Genomic DNA, 24155 nt, shown 5'->3' with positions numbered 1-24155 from the left:
GTGTAGCTTTGGAATGTTTTTCTCAGACTTATGGTGAATTTTCTGGGTTGTCCGCTCCTGTGAAGATTGGCAACTGTCTTTGAACTCTTTGTGAATGACCTCACTGTAGAATGATGGACATCACAATGTTTGGGATTGACCTTAGACCCTTCCCACACTTATGGGCAGCTACAGTTGCTTCTATAAGATAATTGCTGATGTATTTTCTCTTTGACATTGTATTACCACACAACTGAATGCTCCAGACCTGCAAACTGTAAAAAAACTAGCTATCATATATTTTTTTCTGGCTCGGGACTTGAATGACTAGATAGAATTCTAGCTATTGATAAATGAAGTGTTTCAGCATAACCGACATACTATTGAATCACTCCCTTATAGAAGTTTTTATAAGACCTAGCGAATATAAGAAAAGGTGGTTTATCCACAGTGTTTAGATATCCATACTCTAAATGGTGATACAGTCTCATTATTAAAAACAAAATAAACCACTATTATTTTTTATATAAAATTTATGTCTTGGTTGCCATAACATAACACAGATATAGAATATTTTAACATCCCTCAAAATATTTAAAACAATAGTATTAAACAATGAAATAACATTATCTAACGTTACAATGCTTTTAGCTATTCCCACATCCATGGAAAGTAACTCTATGCAGCTTTTTTGCAATGACAATCTTCAGAAAAAAATTAAAGATGTATTTAAATGTTTGTATGACAAGCACTTGAAAAAAAATGAAAAATAAAGACATAAAAAGGGAGGTGTAACTCTACCATAAAGAGAGTTGACAAAGTACATGTATGTGCATATTCAACAAGGCATAGTGAAAAGATGTTTTAGGTGTTAAATTCCAAAGCAACTGCATTTCTCTTCATTGTGGTCGGTACAACATGGATTTTGATTGGCTGTTATGTGTTACAACACTTTACACTTTAATTTTTCTCCTTGTTGATTAGGCTTTATCAACAAGTTATTGAAACCAGAAACTTTCAACAAACCTTTAAAGCTCAATTTATCAAAAAATGTGCTGGTGGATCATAACAGTTTCCTGCAGTATTGATTTAATCCAAATGAATATATGACCCTCACTTGTGTCAGCCTTGTAAAAAAGTACATGGTGGATATTCAGAAAATATATCGAAACAGCGGTTTACAGGTTTGTAAAAAGATTCTTTAAAAGCAAGAGCCAAAACCAAGACATTTTTGTGTTCTGGCCAGAACAGTGAATTTCAACAGAAATGATCCATAGGCCTACCCAAAGATGATCACATCAGTCCTTGTATCATTTACCAGCTCTAGCAGCAGATGCTTATTTGTCAGTACAATACTGCTTCTCTGATGTTAGCCACCAAGAAGTGCATTTCTTTACAATTTTATACAGAAAAAAAACATTTCTTTAAATCTTTCTACATCCCTAAAATCTGGTAAATTGTAATAATCTTTAATATAGTCCTAAAGGCTGGATTATTCAAATCTGAAGACTAAAATGATAAAGTTTGGCGTCCGATGAAAAAAAAAAAACTAGATACAATAGGGCATTATGTTCTGCAGTCTGCCATCATCTGCACTATTTGTATGTTTATATGTATTTGTATGTGTTATATGTTTTGCTATGCAAATGTTCCTGCTGTGTATGTAGGTATCTTCATTACTCATATTTGTAACATGGACTTTGTGTATCTATACTGGAAATAATATTGTTGGGAAAATCAATAAAGTTATGTAATACACATGTAAAAGAAAATAGCTGAAATCAGAAAGATATAAACTAAACCTGAAAAAACATGCATGGATTTAATTTTTTTTTTGCTTTTTTTTTCAAGATAGTCATCTGGAATATGTGTCAATTCAGTGAGTCCTGGGTTTAGGAAACGTTAGTGCATTCTTCAAACAGCAAATATATAAAGCCTTTACAGTGTACTTTTTTCAAGCCTTTAAGCTTCTTTCCCTGATAATCATAAGTGGAACTAAAGATTGTTTTTAAAACTTTGCATTGAGACACAATATTTTTTTCTTTTCTTTCTTTCTTTCTTTCTTTCTTTCTTTCTTTCTTTCTTTCAATCCATTTCTAGCAAAGATTTGTTTTAAGAATATAAAGAGTCTTGTGTATCATTGGGGTGATTTACTAAAGGAGTTCACTGGAGTGAATAATTACCTTATCACCGCATGTTCACTTCGAGGGAATGTTCAATACCCCACTTTGCTGAGTGAATAGCCTATATCCATTTTGTAAACCAATTGCATTGAATACCAAAGAACTAAAGTTACCCAACAATCAGTAGCTGACCTATTTGGTAATTAGGGTAAATAACGTCTGTTAGTAAGACTTTGTTGATATGTCTCTTCTCAACTCATGAAAAGGTTGTCTAAAGCAGTGATTAAAGTAAAAATAAAAATATAAATAAGGTTTCTTTATGTTTATTGGCCTTTTGCTCACAGCTGTTTTGAGGTAATAAAGAATTTGTGGTTCCATGGCTAATGTTTCTTCTTGCTGAATTTTTACTCGCTTGACATTATTCACAGATCTACTGCTGTTATTTTTTGATGATGAAAAGTTTTGAGGTTCAGAAATCATATGAATTGGGTCATATTGAATAAAGCAGTAGTTTTGCCAAAAGCATACAAGTTTAGAACTATCACAACTTTTGCCGTGTTCCACTGTCAGACGTTTTACATGTACCAGTCAACTAAATTGCTACAGTACAATCCAAAAGAAATCGATCCAAGTTGTAGCAAACAATGCTGGTTTCCTGCTGTGCCTGCCAATGGTATCTGTTACTATAGTGAGAATATCTTACCATAAAGTGGTATAAATCCTGAGTTTAGCTAAGAATCAACACTGGCTCTAATCCCATACTATGAAAATCACTGGCCGGATACATAGTCATATAACTCATAATCATGTCACTGCATCATAAGATAAAATCAGCTTTACAGAAAACACAGACTATATTTGATTGTATAAAGCCATTCACATCTTAAAAATCCCACCAAGGCTCGAACACACAGTCTTAGGCTTATCACCAGAGATGGCCAAACGAGATACTGATGTCCGCTTTGATGGCTTTATTATAACAGTGATGGTCATGGGCTTCACACAATCAAGCAATGGCAAGGCACAATATAAAGAATAGGATTTATTAAAACATAATTAAAATTGGCAAATACGTGCAAGGAAGACAATGATACGAAAAGTTTTTTTTGTTACTCCTGAACCCCAAATTTGTGTGCATGTTTCTAGAAAAGGTTATTTAATGACCCCATCAGAATTAATACTCATTTCATGCGCCTTTGGAAAAAATAAAAATAAAACCACGTATCCAATGCAACCCTGTATGTTGTAGGCAACAGTCTTATGTACAGCATCCATTCATTCTGTGCAACACTCAATGTAAACCTTAGAATGAAATGGAAACTGCTCTTGTTTGGCTCATAATAGGATGGTTCCAGCTTTGATTTATGGTGTGCAGAAGTTATTTTAATGGAAAAATATACACAGTACAAAATCCATCTTTACTGCAATTGCAGTCAGAAAACTCAGAATATTCCGATGCTCCATATTAAAATCTTAAGTTCATAAATATATTTAAAAAATAAGGAGCTTAAATGAAATTAAATGTCCTTTTTAAAAATGGGATACCCTGCTTTGCAGAGTTATGGTGATTGTATGTAACGCCTGCAGCATTAAGCTGTGGTTCTTTTCATTCCATCCGAACCACCTGCTCTCTGTTTGTCCTTAATTGATAGATAACAATTAGCTATAGAATTGGTCTATGACAAGCTTCCATTGGATCTTCTAACTGGAAACGTTGTGTGACTATAAAGACTTGAACAGCTGTAGGTCAAATCTGAAAGTTCTGCTGGAAGCCCTCATAGATTATAGTCCTTAGCAGAGTATCATAAATATGAATTGATTAAACAGAGATGACAGGAAACTCCAAATGTTCTTGAATGTCTTGAGTAAAGTGCAAGTTATTCGCCTACTAATGGGTTGCGATCATCATGTGGACCTTTAATTTTCTTTGGGAAAATGTAGATGGATGTGGAAGGTTTGTAGAATATACTCCATATTTCTCCTGCAGATCCCCGATGGCAGCTGTCCAGAGTGGTGGGTGATGCCAGTCTCTGAGACCTTGAAGAGGAAGCCAAATAAAGAATTAATCCCTTTGGGTGTACAATACAAGTTAGCTGGTCTGTGCTTACTGAGTGTGTATCAACAGTCATATCTCATAAATTACAATATTGTGTAAGTCTTTTAATATTTTTTTTACTTGTATGGCATAACAATAGAATAGTAAAATAGCTTTGTATTTTTTTAAATTAAACATTTTAAAGCAAAACATAACATTCACAAGGAAATAGATTAAGATTGTAATTGTATGTAGAAGATTGTTCAAGTTGTGTCACTTTGCAAGGAATAGTTCACTTATCTTAATTCCATTTTGTTATCTTTGTGAATCTTAATTTGAACAATCTAAACGTCTTTAGTAAACTGTAACATTTGTCTTTAAGAGCACTGTGATTATTTTTCATCTCTCTGCACATCCTTTAGATCATTTTCAGAAACAGAAAGTTACTGTCTATCTTGGTCAATTCAAGTGACAGTAGAACAAATAAGAGTTGTATACACAGCTCTGTTTGTTTCTATGGAGAGGAGAGGATAACCGTGGTCTTCTCTTCTTGGTGATTTAGTGATCCAATGGTGGACACACATGATTTTTGTTTGTGATAGACAATTTTTATTATAGATTTTTGTTTGGGTTATCTTATATGTGTACATAGCTTAAGTATGAGTTTCATATGCATGTGTATACTTTCCAGCAGCAGCTGAACTTCACAGTTTTACTGCAGTGACTATAGTGGAACTTGCCATATGTATTGGCGCAGCTGCTTGTATTTACGCTCAGCTTAACTGAGTAAGCGTTGTCACTCTAGGGACAGATGTATCTGTGAATATAACTTTCTTATTATAAATTAACTGAAAGCAGGGCATACATATAGAAAACAAAGGATTAATCTTTTTGACATGGCACCTGTGCAACAACATATTTACATACACTCTAAACTGGGCCTTGAAGTACAAAGCAAGGTCAGCCTATTCGTGCCTATCCTCTCCCTATGACAAAATGCTGGAATAGAATAAGAGAAGAAGCCTGTGGCTGAAAAAAATGTTGGTAAATGTTCTCTCCCTAAGCTTACGATGGCATTTAGTGTGCAGTGGGTTAGGTTACTATCTTTGCTAGTGAGGTCTTGAACAATACCTATGAGAAGACCATTCAACAGAGTGCAGGGGCGTCTTCTAATGAGGTTTGGGGTACTCAGCATATCATGGGATCTTACTGGAAGGATGATGAATGCAGCCTTGATTGAGTGCCATGGGCAGATGCTAGGGCAAGTTGAATGTATTTACTAACCACAGACCCCCAGAAACATAAAGGCTAGAAGTGCCACAAGGTGAACTCTGTCATGCTGAGGGGCTCCTGGGCTGTAGAGAAGCATAATGTAGGAAAAATACAATGCATGTTTGGGATGGGCATTTAAAGGGCAACTGCGATTTTCCAATGCAAGTAAAAGCAAAATGTTCTTTGCAATTCTGTCCCAATTCACAACCTATACTAACCTATCATCTTTTAGTTCCCTTATCACACTTATTTGGGAGGGAAGCATCTCTCTGATTTCCCTTCTTTCCCATTTGATATTGCAAGTGTTTGTCAATTGTCTGCTCAGGCATTAGCCATACCACATAAAGGTGGGGAGATTGTTCTTTTTTGAACTAGGATAAGAATAGAAATTACAGAGAGCTTCCTCTAATCACTTTTGGTGAAAACGGAGCAATCAGGTAGTGAAAGCCAGCTTTAATGTGAACCTGCTTCTTTACCTTGCATAGACAAAAAATATCTTCATTTTAAATTGTTAGGTTTACAACATATGTGTAACCATATACCATTTTAATTTTCCATACATATACAAAATTAAAAACTAAGAATATTATAAATTCTGTACCGCCACTGTGTTTACCCTCAGTGTTAGTTAAATATTTATATATATTTTTTATTGCCCCTCCTTACAAAGAGGTATATATATTTATTTTACCCACGAAAGACAAAAAGACAAAAAGAGTAAATGTGACATGATTTGGAGCAGCTGAATTGGTGCAGCTGTGTTTTCCTGGAAGTAGGTTAGGGACCTAGGCTGGGGCTATGGATAATGAATGCAGGAGAGTTGCTTTCTTCATTAATATTCTCAATTTTTTTAAATTTTATAAAGCAATACAAACAATAAAACATAAAATATTTGTATATATAGATTAAATCAGTTTAATATTAGTTCCTTACAGAAAGTATTTAGACCCTTGGCCAGTTATCTCATTCAACAGAACACCAAATCTCAAGATTTTTGTTTTCTTAATCCTGAAACTCATTCTTATAAATTAAATTGCCTTACATAAATAAAAAAAAACAGGCACTATGCTTATTTCCTAGGTATTTAATCCCTGTGCTATAGAAGCTCTGTGTACAAAACAACTATCCAACAAGGACTCAGTTGCCACATCCAGTGTATCATTTGGCATTTGGAAAACATGAGTTGTAATAGAGCATAAAGGGAATGGTTGAAAGACATGTGCAATACATAGAATGTCTTACTTGTATCATATATACAACAAAGTGCCTCTTCTTATGAAAGCATTACCTTTCACTAGGGGTAGATGGAAGGATCTATGAGTGAGGTTTCAGGATATTGCTACACTATGCCTTACTCATTCATCATTCTAAACATGCCACAAAGCCTGTCAATACTCAAATAGTCTCTGCAGTTCCAAAAAACATATATTCCATATTCTAGCAATGAAATACTACGTACTTTGTAAGAAGAAGCTTGCCTAAGGGAAATAGATACATGATCATAATAATAAAGTACTTACTTCATATTTAGGTGAAGAAGCGCTTTTACCAAAATAGCAATGATAGTCAGAATAAGAAGAGCTGTAAGTGCATAAACTGTCCAACCTATAGGGAAAGAAGCTGAAATTCAGTGTACATCAGTATCAAGAGGTAGTCAAGACACTAGAATACAAGTAAGCACTGTAACTCATAACAGATATCATAATTATGGTAAATAACGATTGGTTAGAGTAAGGTGAACTGAGAGTGGTAATTATGTGCATGTGTGTATTATGTGCATATCAGTGTTGCTTTTAAACCTTTTTAAGGTTGACCAGAATAGAATTATTTGTATGTATTTTTCTTGTACATCTTATAGAAAAAGGCACCCAAAATGAAATAGCAGGATACCATCCCCATGGAAAAGATGGAAAGAATTATTACTATTAGAGTTAGCTAAACAAAATGTAGTGGATGATTGAGAAGAATGTAGGCTACATAGCAACAATGTAAACAGTAGGACACATTTGGGGTTGATTTAACAAAGGAGTTTTTGCCTCTCACTTATCAAAATGAATAATAATTTTGCAAGGAATAATTCACTTAGTAAAAGATTTGAAGCACTGTTCATGTAGAAGCAAAAAACAATTTATATTGCAAATGACTGGGCATTCTTTTTGTTTACTAAACTAAGTAAATAATTCCTAGCAGAGTGGTCATTCACTTTGATAAGTGAACAGACTAAACTTTAGTAAATAAACCCCATAGATAAAGGATGTTACAGATGAAAAATATGTCTTAACTTTCAGTATAACTCCAGTATAATTTATAGACAGCCATTGCATTAGTGTAGCAATATAGCAACACCATACCAGTTGCTGGTGTAACAGACGAGAATGTGTATCTTTGTCTGTAAAACACAGAGACTTTAAAAGAGGGTCATATGGATCAAAACTGTGTTTTGGTATACTGACAACCTAAAGCAGAATTTCAGACTTCCTCTGCTGCCCCCCATACACAAGCACAATGCAGATCAGGAGGATGATTTCCACAAAATGGGGCTGGCAAATGCAGGCACATCTACAATTTAATTTACCCCCTACATCCAATACCAGAGCTAATTGGGAACATGGATATGGAATTTAGGAGAATATAAAAGTATAAAAGATTTTAAAATATAAAAAATACATTTTTTAAAAAAACAAACAAAAAAAAACACTGGAGGGGCGGGAGAGGGGTAGGAGGTAGTGTGGAAAGGGGGAATTAATTTTGGCCCGGAGATGGACTTCAATAACACTTTCTAGCATACATTTTTAATTAATGTTGCAGGCATCAGAAAAAGTTAACATATGACAAGCTTACTTTTTAATAAAAGCTTATTAAATACAAAGGGAATTCACAGTACAGTACATATATTATAAAACAAACAGAGTGTTTTGCAACCGATAACTCATTCCACAGCTCTTTCTCGTCTAGGACAAATAAGTAGAATCAGAGGACTGGAAATGTCTTACCTGGCACTTGACCAGTTGGCTGGCTTGGACTGGTTGTTATGACATAAAGGATCTTTGAAGACCGAGCTGCATTGATACTGAGGTTGGCTGTCTGAGTTATCAGCTCTGTCTGTGTCTGGTTGGATATCTGAGGTTTCTCCACAGTTCTCTCTTTGAATGCTGTACGAATAAAAAAGAGAAATGAGAAAATGCAGAGTGAAAGAATAATGCACATTAGAAGCAAGAGATATGCCATGGTTCTGTCTGGCCCATTGTAAACTGCTTGCACATGTACACCACACCTTGAAGTTGTTAGCAGCCTATATTGCCTAGCCAGAGTTTATCACACACTAGACTTAAAAGAAAAAAACAACAACTCACTAACCAAAAAGTGGGAAGGCAGGAAAAGATTAGCTGTATGTTTATACTGAATGGGTATTTAAGGGAACATACTATTTATTATTATTTGTGTATTTATATATATATATATATATATATATCCTTGTTGATCATTTACATATAAAACACTATTTTTAGGCAGGAATAAAACAGTCTGAACGTGGATAAAAATATTTTTTTACAGTTATGTGACAAATTTTACCCAAAGACTACACACTGAAAAACACTAGATAATAATATAGTAAATTCCTACTAAATGTTTTACTTTCAGCAGGACAGCTGCCTATTTTTGAAAATTGAGTGGCACTTTCCACGTCTCTGAAATACACTGAATGTCCTACCTAGTGTACATGCCAGACAGTATACACATTTTGCATGGCCATGACTTCCTATTACTCCAAAGTGCCCTCTTCATTTATCCAGATATATCACAGCTATGGACCTTTACTGTATATAATGAGCTCTTGCAAGCTAGGAATAATAGATGCAGTGCTTTTGGCTCCCGTGATCAGTCTCTAGCATACATTACAAATATAGCAGTCTTTAGCAATGTATAAAAAACAGCTAAAGGTTTATTGTTTACAAAGTTACAGATCAACACCCAAAAATAAGGAAAAACATTCAAATTAAATCTCGCCACTTTTGGGCAAATATTTAAACAATTTGGCAAATAGCAGGCCTTTACTACTGTACGTATGAGGCCACCACCTGTTGCCACAGCTCTGCAGATCAAGCAGTCTGTTCCTGGGACAAAGCAACCCTAAATTGTAGCTCAAATAGCCAGGTGGTGGATATGGCTGATCTATGCAAAAAAAGAGAGGTATTAAGTAATAAAAAACATAATCCTAGGGGAAAGTAAACTTTGTACGAGACTATCCAGGACATGTCTATCTTTCTACGTGTACTGCATGACTTAGACACTTCCTGTGGAATGTGCAGAAACAGGGTCCTCTCAGGAGAAGTTCTTCTCAACAAAGAGACTGCCCTCAGGCATGGTGTCAACAGTCATTATATAAAGAACAATACCTTGTATGGTAGGTAGCAGCGGTAAGGGGTTGATTATGGCCCCTTTCATACTGAAGAATTAGTATGAATATGTTTTATATTTTCCGCTGGGGTACAAAGTATGGGTCAACGAAAAAACTTTGATTTCATTATATAAAACATTCTATGGTCTCTAAGCTGTGAACAGGTTACTATAAAATATACATTGTCAAAGGCAGAATACCAGATGCCCATCAAAAGTCTTGATGGGGTTGAACATTGTGTGATTTTCTCATACTGGCTTGAAGCATTTTCTGGTAGTAGAACATGAAAACCCTGGTAACCAACCTGTATCAGAGCCACCAGGTGGGACATAAAAGTGATATTTATGTTTGACTTGTTACCTGGAATGCTGCAGTTCTTTGAAATCTTCTTGCACTATTCTTTAATACAACCCCCAGATACAAGACAATAATGCCCTCTGAAGCTGCCTGTCCCTTCTACTTTGCACACATTAAAGAATTGATCTTTCAATAAGCAAGTATCCCAAAGAAAAGCGAAACTTTACACCTTGAAAGCTATAGAAATCCTCCCATAAGAGAAGACTTTCTAGTTTAAATACACATTCTGTAGTTGTGAAAGACCAGACTTGTTTTACATCTTTGGAGGCCTGTGTAGTTCAAGTTTGAACAGCTGTTAAAACATACATGACAAACTGTGTGCATGATGGGTGTCTATTCAGGAGCAACAAGCCTTCAAACCTATGTGTATACTGCATGTACCCTCATAAATTCTTCTAGCCTACATTGACTAAGCACAAGCAAAAAGATGAATCTAGCAAATGTCAAATAAAATGCTTTTGCTCATACCAAATACCATTTCTTAATAATTGCATTATATCATATAAATATAAATACTCCAAGCCCATTAAAACAATATTCACAGGTTCAAGTTGAAAAACGTTGATTTAAATATGAAGGAAGAGAACAGACAAATAAGTGTATACTAGAGGGGTGACTAATTTTTAAATCCTTCAAGGAAATACTATAAAACATGCAGAGTAGATTAGGTAAAGTAGATTGTGCCTGGTGATGTTCTATCTTGACTTAATACAATGTGATATCAGAATGCAGATCTTAAAGTTATATCTCTCTAAAAGCTGTCTGCACTAAGTTGTTCAAAACATGTATGGACAACAGTATGATTAAAGTATAAAATCATCTATCGGGAAATTCCATGGTCATTCCGTAGAGATTCCAGGTACATACATGACACCCTAAATAACATAACTGGACCCTCCCATCAGGGTAAGGAATGTTGGAAGTGAACTTGATAAAGAACTGGTATGAAGAGATAAATGGGCACCATGAGCTTTACTATGGAGGGGGTGTGTCAATTTTGAAATGTGTTTCCCCTTTTAATTCTGTCATCAATTTCACTCATCTTCCATGGATGGGTTTATTGTAAATTTCTAAAATTGACCAATACGCTGTTATGAGTGCACTCCATCGGGTCCATTACTTAATAGCGATTGGCTCCTGGATGCTGCATTCAGACCCCCTTTATTAGGAGGTTGACAATTCTTAAGGGTGTTTTGACATAATAGGTGCTTTTATCATGCCTGATAAAGAGCCTAATATGTGCCCTAAATTGTTGTAATTTATTGTCGTTGTGCATTTTTTATTTAAAGAGAAAAGCTACATGTTATCATCAGCTAAACGAGAAGCCCTTGGAGCAGATGGCTTTTGGACATTTATAACTTGTGATTGGCCTAATTTATGCAATTAGAGAGTGTCATCTTTCTGCAAAGGTAATCTCAAACTTAGAGTGGAGTGCACTTCACTACAGGATTTTTCCAATTAACTTCTTAAATGGCTATGAAAGAGTGTGAATATCAGCAGACTGAATTAAGAACACATCGAGGGGAAGGTACTACATCACTTTGGATAATGCAGAAAATAATTATAAACACCAGCAAGTCTTTGTGTATAGAAAGCTATAACTGAATATTCAAAATATTATAATTTTTCAAAACTGCCACTAGGGAAAGTTTATAAGTACTCTTGTACATTAATGATTCCCCCAATTGCAGGTTGCCAATTAGAAAAATTTTCAGTGTTTAATTGGAGTTACCTGCTAATAGCAATTGATGTGCCGATTGCTGTACCTTTCAGAGAAAGTTTGTTAGGAGCTCTAATAATTCTGCATAATATATTAAAGCTCCAATACATGTTGTGTAGTTTGTAGGCCAATAAAGTAATTAAAGCTGAGCTTCACATCCTAAAGTTCTGATGCTCATTTAAGTCTATGGGAGACCTTTACTTACCCTACCCATTACACCCATGCAACCAGCACACTCCTTCTTAATCTGATACTTGGGGTTGTTAGGGACTCTTGGCATCCTTATTTGCAATACAGGGCTATTGGACTAATGGCCCTGTAATAAAGAGTACAGGGCTGCGTAATATGTTGACTGCAGTAATATATAACTGCAGAACAGATCACCTGGGGGAAGAGACTGTAGTGTACAGGTTGTAGACCATTGCAGCTCTGTAGAAGACTACAGGTGCTAAATAAACCATGGGCAGACATATTGGGACCTAGCATTTCTATAGGCACAAACAGTGCTTTTAACTAGTCAAGGAACAGAAATCTTTGCTGTTAACGTTTCGTTTCTCAGGGAAACTGGAAAAGCAAAATTACAGTAAATATACTGTAGGTAACAAATTGCTGTAATACTGTGTTACATGTATTCTATGGATGATTGGTGTTCATCCATAGTTATAGATCTCACTTACATCTTCACTGTTCATATATAAATCATTGATAAACCCCAACAATGATCCTTCCTTATGAGCTCCTTTTTCAATACCATTCAAAGCATTTTGATATATGTGTTCAATAAGTGCCCTGGTATACATGGTGACTATATATATATATATCAGAAGTCCAAAGTGTTCAAATACAATAAAATAATAGCTTACCTTGGTATACAAGTGCAAATCCCTGGGCCTGATTAACTCGATCCGAGAAGAAATACAAGATAACAAAGTCTAATGATATGTTAAAACTGTGTATAGGATGGTTCCTGCCATCAAAGCGCACCAAAACTTGCTTTGTGTAACCATCCAAAAGCTCCACCATATCTCTGGAGTCTTTTATGTCAAAGAAGGTGAAGTTAAATCGTATCAATGAAGCTCCTGGCACTTGAATAGTCCAGTAACAGGCTTTTCCTGATCCATATGAGTCTGGAAAATCTGGAGAGTAGATAACAGCAGCATCCTTGGTGTAATTTCCACCACAGGCTCCAATCAAAGCTATTGAAAGAAAAAAAAAAACATTGGTTATTTTACACATAATTTAATTTATTCAATCAGGAAAATACAATGAAACCACAAAATAAACAAAGATACACAAAGGTGGTAAACCACTTTTCCTCCTGTTCCATTGCAGGTTTGTTATCTGTAGCCCCTATGTATTATACAGTGCTTAGCAGTTAGAGTTTGGTTTAGGTTGGGCTTAAAAACTACAGATAATATATAATGGGAAATTTGTAAATTTGTAATACTTTTATTGACTGTAATAAACAAGTCTATACAATCACACATGTGACTATTTATTTGGATTCCAAAAAGAAAGTTGAATTCCAAATAATGTCTGCATACATTTTTTTTTTCAGATGACATTTACATATAGTAAGTAAATTATCCAAACATAGAAAAACTTGTAAGAAAAATAATATTTTAGGGAAAGAATATTATGGTAGAATATAGACTAATCAGGAGATAGAGGAACAATTGGTTAAAAATCTGATCAAAAATGATTAAAAGACAGTATATTTTGACAGTAGGGATTAATAGCCAACGTCCCCAAAGTTTTTTTTTTTTTTGCAATGTGAAGAAGACCTATGGTGTACCTAAATGTTCTTTTTCAATATGGGGTATACATTTATCTAAGCAAATAGGAGAAGCAGATGCCTTCCAATGAATTACGATTAAGTCAGAGTGCCTGAAACAGAGCTCCAAAAATAGCTATCTCAATGTTTCCATCATGGAAGTTTTTCTCCACTGCACTCAGTATACATTCCTGCAAAGTTTTTGTAATATTAACATGGAAAACAGATTCTAAGTAATAGTTATTAGCATTTCAGTATTTTTGGGTGACATTCAGTGTGGAAGAGGACTGTCACTGGAGGGAGATGGTGGACTGCTTAGAAAACATTTAGAAGTTATAATAATAATAATAATAATAATAAGCTAAACATAATTAAAATGAACCTTGTACTTCTGCTGGAGAACCATGGTAGATGGACAACTCAATAGAGTCAGTAAACACATACAGTCAAGTTGTCACAGCAGAAATTTGAAAAGGTAATACAAACATGCAATGAAAAAAACAGGTAATGAAGAAACATGACAGCTTTCATTACTGACTTCTTTAAACATTTCTAGCTTCCTGTGATGCCTATCCTACAACTTCACTCCTTAGGGAACTATTGGTGTATGCGCTTGCAGGCAGCCAAGATTGGAAACTAGCAATGGTAAAAAAACTAGCAACTAGAAAAAAACAGCAATGGTAGTTGTCATAGTTTTGTCATGACAGGTTTACTTGAAACTACAAATGAGCAGTAAATGCCATGTCCGGCTCTTGGAATATGTCCATTGTTATAAATATTTTTTAAGAACAAGAAACAAACTTCATGGGAGGTCTGGTTTGACCACAAACCAAGATGTTTCTATACAAATCTCAAACTAAAATAATGTAAAAAGTTGACATTTCTGAGGACAGATCTTTTCTCTTTCTTATTTCAGTGGTGTATTACTTGTAGTAATATATCACTGCAATTGCTGGGGTAGCAAAGAGGGGCCAAATAATTAGAAAATTCACACTATATACCCTATTACTTAAACCATATATCAGTTGCATTTAATTTATACTAAATGCTATAGATTACTTTTGTACCAGTGTTTTATAATGGCCGGTTAAAACATTTGGAACTATTTAGATCAATAAAAACATTTGGGGCAGTTAAAGTTTATGTCAAGCCAGTACTTTGTTAAGGATAGAGTTAAGAAGTGGTAAAATCCTTGACAGTTCTGCTGTGTTCTGCTTCTCTGGGGAATTTCACCCTTTTCTATTAGTCCCGGAGAAACTGGGACAGAAAGAGGAAATACAAAATGCTTTGGAAAGAGTTAACTTCTTGTGACATCTCAGAGAAGGGGAGTAAAAGGATAAACCTTAAACCAATAGGCTTTAGGCCTACTGCTTTAGCAGTAACTTGTCATAACACTGGAGATGTTTATGTTGACAATAAAATTATGTTTTAGTACAAAGCATAGTGAAGGTAATCAAGATTTTTTCAATTCACCGAATTTTGGTGCGTCAGATAGCCATACAGGGTGTATTTGTGAATAGAGTTGGGGGGATGCTATACACAAGGTAGATTTTTGCCCAAAAGGAGCACAACCGTTTGTCTCAGGTGACAATCATCTAAGTGTGTATACAAAGCTTCAGTGTTTTTTGCCTAAAACTAATAGAAAATGTTACTGATAGAGTCACAAAAAGTATTTTTTATAAACGGTAAACAGTTTATTATAGCTATATCAGTAACAGAAAGCCATGTCACTGCTGATGTATAAAATAGATGAAGCCTGAACAATATAAATTATACCAACTCTAGCTGGAGATGATTTAGGAACCATAGCATAAAAAAATGACCACATTTCATTTATCATTCTACCCGTTCAAACTATTTTTTTTAATAAGTTTTCACAAGGACAATAGAAAGAGGTCAGCACTTGTTTAGTCATAAAATCTTTGGTTAGTCACAGTGTCCAGCAGCCACATTCGATTGTGGTGCAGATAAAGGCTGATTTCTAGTAAACATTTACTGGCTCTAGCTTGAAGCCTGTGAAAGGACGGCCTGTGGGAACAATGTGGTTCAGTCTTGTTAGCAGTGAGTAGGCAGACCATTGTGTACTTAGAGGTCAGACTGAGAAAGAACATTTGAGAAGAAGGACACAGTTGTGGTCATACATGACTTGGATTTGCGGGAAGTCAAGTATGTGGCTCTGAATTTAGACCTTGGTTCGGAGCCTTGAAGACTGGGGCATGGAACCAGAACAGAAGATTGTTGTCTAATGCGGAGTAGTGGTGGGCGTAGTGGCGTAAACGAGATTTCAGCTGTGTTTCCTCATCAGTGATTTTGGTCCTTTTGCCAAACAAAATTTTCACCTGACCTGGTGCATTCCTGCTGTTGTATTGATGGGATTTGACAAATAAAAGAGACCTAGGCAATTGCTCCCTTCGGTTGTTCACTAGTAGTTTTTTCAAATAGCATAAAATACAATGCAACAAAAAGTATAATTATGTACTAAACCAGTAGCATTACAATTTGGCAGTGTGCAGTCTTAGATAGTGTCTGAGATGAGAGCATGCCCAGTATAGGATGATTTTCTAAATCTATTACTAGCACAGCCTAAAAACAGATATTTATAAAGCAGTACAGGTGGCATTCACCAAACAGTCACTGCAGGTGTATCTTCCTGGTTTAAATGGCAATAATGGATTCATCTACAGTAGATGTTTGTTTGGTAAATGTCACATTCACTGCTTTATAAATATGTCCCTAGTTCTTATAGCAGTTCTTATCATAGAAGCCTTAAAGTCAATTATACTAAATTATAATAAATTATAAACAAAGATTAGGGGCCACATGCTGTAATCCCCCCAGAGAAAATATTTTTTCTTAATCTCATTACAGTAAACTAACATTGATTGGCTGGTCTTGGTTACTGCATTTACAACATATTGTAACTTTTCAGCTGTCCTATTGGTTAAGCCCACATATATGCATAATGTTTGTACACTTTGGGGTCTATATATAAAGCAGTTGAATCTGACATTCACTAAAAAAAAAAAAAGAATCCCTGGTGGAGAATCAATGACTGCCATTAAAACACATAGACTGTTGACAACATAGAATGTTGGTGTGAATGTCAGATTCACTGCTTTATAAATAAACCACTTAGAAACAATCTTGTGTGAGGTGCTTTTTAGTATTAAAAAAATGATACACAAATAATATGTTAATTGAAGTTGATATCATACTAGGCTTCAATAGGATTTATTACTGCTAATTTCTGAGTTTTAAGCTTGAGTTTTTGTTTCTAATCTGCAAGGATGGATGTATTTTCAAGTGTCAGTCTCTTCAATGCATTCTTGGCATTTTTAGGAAGTTTGTCTGCACATAATAAGATTTTTGTAATTGCTCCCGCAATTCTTGGCAGACTTACAGCATGATACTTTATATTTATACTGCAATATTAAAAACATAAAGTCAATCATTTCAGTTATGCAAATGTCACATCAAGGTTCTCCTCAACCTTTCAACATCACAAATGTTTAGATGAGCCATTCGCACAATCATTTGCTAGGCAAAAAGGACACCGGATGCCCAGACACTTGTACAGTTCTAAGCTTCCACCACCACTAAGTGGTAAACATCCACTTAGCACAACCACTCGCCTTTGAATATTCTTGGATATGTAATATAAATCTGCAGCCTTCTATATATACACATCTTTCTAATTATATAGGCTTAACTAATATTCTAAAACCAAACTTTCATTACAGTTGTCTTGTTTTTAGTAAGTCAAAAAGTGTATCTTCATATTATGCATTACTGTTTCTCACACCCAACAGAAGTAAATTATATAGGAAAATAAATGTGTGTTCAATGCTATAACCATCATTTAAAGGTAAACACTTATAGTGATCTTTTGTGAAATATTATATATTATGTCGTGCTCTTACAGGTATCTTGCTAATAATAAAACCTGATTGATAGATAGATCAATAGTCCCGATTGAAAGTAAAAACCCTGATGACCCAAGGGGAGTAAGGCATGGCATTCTACCCATGTAAATATGGCATTTACATGCACTGCATGTAAGATTTACATTATTGCAGGGATCAGCTTTTATAGTTGAACCCTGGCTTAATTGTAAAAATTATTGGCTGGGGTATAACTAGGAGCTTGGGGACTGGAAAAGAATGAAAAATGTGAGCCGAGTGATATCCTTTCTTGTCCATTCAACAAGATGGGGAAGGAAAATGACCAAGCTGTGTCACCTAAACCAGAGAAAAAAAAAGGTTACCAACCTGTGGTTTTAGACAGTTTTTTTTAAGAGAAAAAACATGCTATGGACAAAGAAAATGGAAGATAGCAGGTGAATATGTAAGGGGAAAAAAGGAAAGATCTTGGTCAGTGTTCTTACCAGCCCCTTTTACCTGGGTGCACCACCCGGCACTTTTCGGTGATCACCAAAGTGTTTTTAGGTGGTTACTGAAGAGTTGGGCCACAATACAGAGGCTGCCACCCGCCTACAATTTCTTACCACCCAGCTTAAAAAAAAGTTTTGTTTTGAACACTGATATATTCCATGCATGTTGTGCACATTTACTTGCACAAGTTTTTTTTATCTTTCTGTGTAAGACTTTGTGACTTTTATAAAATTAATCACTATTAAGAAAAAAGAGTAATCAAGACTACACTGTACCCCTTTCAACCATTACTGCTATAACATAAAGGAAGCTGATTCATGCAGTGCTATATACATAAGTAGGGTACTCCAACTCTGTCAACCTGTTACTGTGACCTCTCTCTGGAAGCCTTCATCTGCAACATATTGTTCACAGCTATTCTTTCTTCTAGAAATCAGAGGTATGAAATGACGACAGCTTGGAAATGTTTGAGATCTCTTGTCGGCAGCTGTTGGTCTAGATGCCAGGCTGGTGAGATATCTATTGTTAGATCTACTCCAAGAGGTTCTGGTCTTTTTCAATTTTGCATGCAAGACAGACATTGCAAAGTTGATCCTGTGATCTCTCGTATTAAAATGAACACCACACACAAGTTAGGAGTCCAGTAATGTTAATCTCAATGACAGGCGGAGAATGAAATAACTCGGATGTAAAATGTGCTAACTAAAGTATTGATTCTCTGAAAGTCTTAAATACCACATCAGACAAAACACAGGGAACACTTGCTCATTCTTGATTGATATCAAGCTTCTTCTAGCTGACAACCATGCTGACGTTGTAAGTATAACTGCTAATAAAAAATCAACTGACAATCACTTTTTAATTATCCGGGTATCTAGTTCCTAGAGATTACCATTGATATGTCTTTATGTGTCATGTGGCTAAATTGTTCTTAACAATATCTTAAAGAACATAAACAATGTTCAAAAAATAAAGTTCACAAAAATATTTTTTTACATTGGCATTAAATGGTTATTTGTTGCTAGGTATGCAATGATCTAGTGGTATTTGAATGGTGCTGGTTTGATATATGCAGATAGACACTAGGGGTCATTTTATAAAATAGTGAGCCTGCTTATTTGCCCATAACTACGTTTAACAAGGAATTATTTTATTAATTAGGGAATTCATATAAAAAACATATTTCTTTACTTTTGGTAATGTTGCAGTTTAAAAAAAGGAACAAAACTGAAAAAAAACACATTTTTTAACCTCATCATTGTTAGGAACAAGGATATGCAACATTACAAATAGCCTAAGAAAATGAATAAAACAAAAAAAAAAAATAGGTATAAATAGGTATTATTAATAGAAAAATAAAATAACAGCAGGAGACAACCGCTAAAGGGAAAGGAAAAGGAGAATTTAATTCTGTTATATTAAGTGTAATAGCTGCTGTGAGTAATATTTACAGAATAATTTAATTCCGTTATATTACATGTAATAGCTGCTGTATGTAATATTTACAGATGAGAACACATCACAAAAAAACTGCATGATAACTGTAACCTCCCCTGAAGAAACTAAAGACAAGCACATGGCCATATATGCCATACAGGCAAAATGTGCTGAGACCTCTTACTCAATTCTACTAATTGAATTTATAGACTCAAACCATTTTGATAATAGAATATTTGTTATAGGAGCATTATATACCTTTTACATTAAAATATTGTACTGATAAACGAATTCCGCTTTGTATACTCATCCTGAGGATCTGGACCGAGCTTTGTTTTTTGTACCTAGTATGTTTAGGTGATTGCAAGAGTTTCCCTTTCTCTGGAGAATTTTTTAAAAACTGAATTTTAGAGCCCTGAACCTGCAAGTCACCAAAAGGAGGGCAAAAAAAACTTTTATAAAACTTAAAGTTTAATTTGTTTAACACTGAAAAAAAAATCTTTCCTGTTCCTTTAAGGCCATTTATTTCTGCTTGGAACAACCATCTATTGTATTTCTTGTAAATATTAATACCCATATGACGTATGACTGTGAATATGACGTAACATGTTGTGTTATTCATTTAGACTGCATTATGTTGTGTGTTCCAGACATCTGAAGTGTCATCCCAATGTGTCATGACTTCAAAAAAGTTAGAAAACACTGGAATAGTACAAGCAGATGACTCACAGAATGGGTTTTGACACAGGCAGATCAGAGAGCATTCTTTTGATCATAAAGTGACGTCAGCTCTGACCACGTCAACAAACATGTGCATGCTTAATGTGCTTTTATTATGTTAATATTTAATGTGACCTGATTGCTGCACTTTGCCATGTTGTTTTGAAATTTGTAAGTACCAGAACTAAAAGTTCCGCTACAATGAGCATAAAAGGAAGATGACTAAGAATGTCCCATTAATTTGTGAAGAAAAGAAGGCTTTTCTGAGCAGAACAGATACTATTTTGTGAATCAGACATGGAGTGACAAGCCTTATATCATTTGTGTTGCAACTGCTTTAAAGCAACTGTGAATAGATGAACGGGTAGAAAATGATGCAACTATAAACTTAGGAATGGCTGGCTAGTCGTATAACTAACATTTTGTCCAATGTAGTGTATGTTGGCTGAACATGAAAACCTGAAATGGAGATTTCTCCTTAACCAACCCTGAACTGTATTGGTAGATGTATGGGACACATAGTCCTTTCCATCTGTACATGTCTTATGGTAGTATGAAGAGTAGGAGTGTCTATGCCTCCTTGCCATGTTGGTGACATGTCCAAACTTCTCCAGATTTCATCTAACTTACTATTGTATTTCAGGAACAGATAGCGAAGGTGGATTTCCTAAATAGTACACAAATAGTAAAAAATGTATATATTAAAAATCATAGATACACAATAAATCACGTCTATGCCCAAAAAACAAAAATGTATTATATTGCAAGTAACCAGTCCTTAAGGTTACCTGCAAGATATTGTGGGTAAAATCTGTGTCACTCAGGGTGAACTTCAAGCATGTCTTCCTCTTTAATTTCCATTGCTTTGAGAAGTAATAGTTTACAATAGAAGATAACAGTGTTTGTGAATTGTCAGTTTACAGAAAACACCAGTATATTGCATTTCTGGCAAGATCAACAAGTACTCTGCACTTGCTGAAAATGTACTTATTATACCCACCACCTCTAATGACTGGCATACTACAATATTTCACTTTTTTCCTGGATTTAGATATCTTTTTTGTGTTCCAACCACTAAACCTTCTGCTGCACCATCACAATAAGTACATAATCACAAACACTCATGAGAAGGTAAACTGAGAGAGGCATGGGGGGAAAGTATGTTCTAATCCGCTCACACTTCATGTACGTTCATGAAACACGTCTACTGAATATAAATATACAACTGAGTCAATGTTTAGAATGACTGGTAAAATAAGCTAAACTAAGATGAAGTAAGAACATGTTCAATAAAATAAAAATAAACATTTAGGGAATGAATTTGATAAGAACTTTGAAGTTTACGTATACATTTTATATGGTTTATATTGTATTGTGTCATTTCTTCAAGTGATCACTTCACCATCTGTTCAAAGCACGTTACATAAAAGAAGCTAGGCGAGACAGCCTTGACACCAATCATAAAATAGAGGTCCTTTTGATAGGTTCCTATGTGTTAAAAACCATATTAGGTTGTCTCGAGACCTCCCAGGTTGTGCTGCCATATCCCACCAGTGTAGGACTATGCCATGCAGTAGTGACCTCAACAAATTGACCCCCTGCAATTTGACATGTGACCTATGAAAGCAAATAAGAGAAGACACAGGGGGCATAATAACTGTGCTATAATAATAAACAGAATTTTCACATTAAATCAAATTTCTGCTTTCTGATGAGTGCTATTTGGGGCAGTCAAAGGGTAGACCCGAAAAAGACGCAAGACCTGGCCAATATTTGCAATGGGGCCTGTCCATATGAACCTGTACCAGTGCCCTGATGGCATAATAAGGGCTTTTTTACATGTTTTATTGTTTTTTTAGACATTTAAATATGTCCTCTCTCCTCCAATTACCCTCTATGCTGTCCCATCCCTCTCCTGTTCCCTTTACCTCCCTACATATTTTATGTATTTGTTAGGTGGAGAAGCAAAGTGCTGCTAAACATTCATGTGTAAATGCAAGTCATTCTCTTTACAGAACTGCTGTGATTTATTAGAGAAATGATTAAATACAATTTTGATATTTTACAATTTCACCATACAGTTTAAATATCGCCCACAAGATGTTAGGTGTCTGGGGCGGTCATCCACCCACTTAGTAGGTTGAATTATTTTTCCTTTATTGTGGATCATGTTCTGAGTGTAGATCTCTCCATATTTTTCAACACCCTCCCATGGAAACATCTAACCAGAAAGGTCATAGACTCACCTCACTCCAGGGTGGTTAATAAAGTTCAGCAGGGAGCGTGAGGGCATACAATGTATACAGGTGGATATGGAGACACTGCTACCCATTAGAATAAAATGGGAGAACCTTGGTGATCCAACAAAACCGGGATTAGATTTCTTAAAAATTTTTTCGATTATTTGGCAAATGTTTTTAGCCTGTACCAGATCTACTGCAGGCTTGCTGGAACACCCTATTGGAGAGCTTTAATAAATCAGGCTCATCGTGAACAGTAGTAGTATTTTACTTCCCTACATTTTTTATGTATCTGTTGGTAGAAAAGTGAAGGTACACAATAGCAGCCATTCTCAACTAGGATTCTGTTAAAAAAAAGTTTCCTTCCAGGACCCCCTTCCTTAAGCTTTAGTCAACTAAAATCCCATTTGATGGTGCCTGCAAAGTTCATTTGGTGGAGCCAGAGGGATGTAATTCATGGTCTTTTTGTTCGACGAGTGGCATTTGACTAACACTGTAAATGGCTTACTGACCCTCGAATTATTCAATTTATCCTGTGCGAGACATGAAATGTCTTTCAAGGGTTCTCCAGGAGTAAAAAGCTTGAGAAATGTCATAAAGTTACTTGAGAGACAGCTCTGAATCTCATGCATAAAATTTCTTAAATGCACATTTTAATTTATGGAAATATTTCTGTAGAAATAAATGGTCTGGTTACATGGCACTTTAAAAGCATTCAGGTTTTTTCATTACATTCAAATAACACCTATCCTGAGAAAGGTACATCCCTATATGGACAAATATTGTGGATGCCTGACTATCGGATCTACAAGTTCATGTTAGATATTCTATTTAATGGGCATTCTATATAGCATCACAAGTGGAAAATATGTTACCGCCATATACATTTCACCTTATATTTTAGCTATACATTGGAGTGTGTGCCAGTCCAAGAACTTACAATCAAACAGGATAATGCGCCCATCTCCTCCACATGGTTGTGTGTGATCTCCAAAACAGACGCTATTACAGTCGGTGCTTGGGGTCTCTCCGTGTTTTCTGTAATCTGCATTGTTACCACAAAAGCAAGCGAAACCTGATTCCAATCCAGCAAACTAGAAGAAGTAAAGGAAACACAAGCACATTACACCAGACTGCTTTTCCACCATAACTGTATATGTCATGTAAGGTATAATAATGATAGAAATATAACGACTATTCAGGAGAATAGAGAAGAAGCTGCTGCTAAAAAAACTAGATAAGTTAACTGAAAGATAGCTTATGCAACCAATGTTCAATCAATTACAAAACTACCTACCTACTACCAGGCTCCATAAAGCCAGCTACCTTTCACAATGTTCACATATATCATCACATGAGTATTCATAAATAGTTTCACTATAATATAATCAGCACCTAGCTTCTATTTTTTTTCCACAAAATTAGAAAACTCAAACATTAGCCTTTACTTAACTACAAAAGAAAAAAAAAAAAAACTTACAGTGGATATTACTCCTCATCTAATTTATCTGCTGCTATACATCACTGATTTGTCTATTCTATCATTAAATGAATCCTAATTTAAATTTTTTTCTACACATTCTCCAGTTGCTGCTGGCTGGCAGTTGATGTTGGGGGGGGGTGTCATGGGGCTAAAAACAAAGTTTGTGTTATTTTGTCTGCTAAGCACACCAAAAATGTTCACGTGTGAATGCAATTCATTTTCATT

At 35.2% G+C, this 24155-nt stretch overlaps 1 protein-coding gene across 2 annotated transcripts in view; it reads right to left on the bottom strand.

Moving 5' to 3' along the window:
- Positions 1 to 494: 494 nt before the first annotated feature.
- Positions 495 to 24155, bottom strand: part of KREMEN1 (kringle containing transmembrane protein 1) — a 98143-nt gene continuing 74482 nt past the window's right edge. Inside the window, exons 5-9 of one of the 2 annotated variants that reach the window (XM_072415971.1) lie at positions 23388 to 23541; positions 12749 to 13081; positions 8403 to 8561; positions 6930 to 7029; positions 495 to 4139 (exon numbers count right to left, since the gene is read on the bottom strand). In XM_072415971.1, the coding sequence (XP_072272072.1) occupies positions 3980 to 4139; positions 6930 to 7029; positions 8403 to 8561; positions 12749 to 13081; positions 23388 to 23541 (906 nt within the window). In that variant the 3' untranslated portion in view covers positions 495 to 3979. The remainder of the gene's footprint in view (positions 4140 to 6929; positions 7030 to 8402; positions 8562 to 12748; positions 13082 to 23387; positions 23542 to 24155) is intronic. The other variant, XM_072415973.1, reaches the window with a different exon arrangement.

Source organism: Pyxicephalus adspersus, chromosome 6 (assembly GCF_032062135.1).
Source record: "Pyxicephalus adspersus chromosome 6, UCB_Pads_2.0, whole genome shotgun sequence".
NCBI lineage: Eukaryota > Metazoa > Chordata > Amphibia > Anura > Pyxicephalidae > Pyxicephalus > Pyxicephalus adspersus.
The sequence above is the reverse complement of the archived record's forward strand: the minus strand, read 5'-3'. Positions and strand labels throughout refer to the sequence as shown.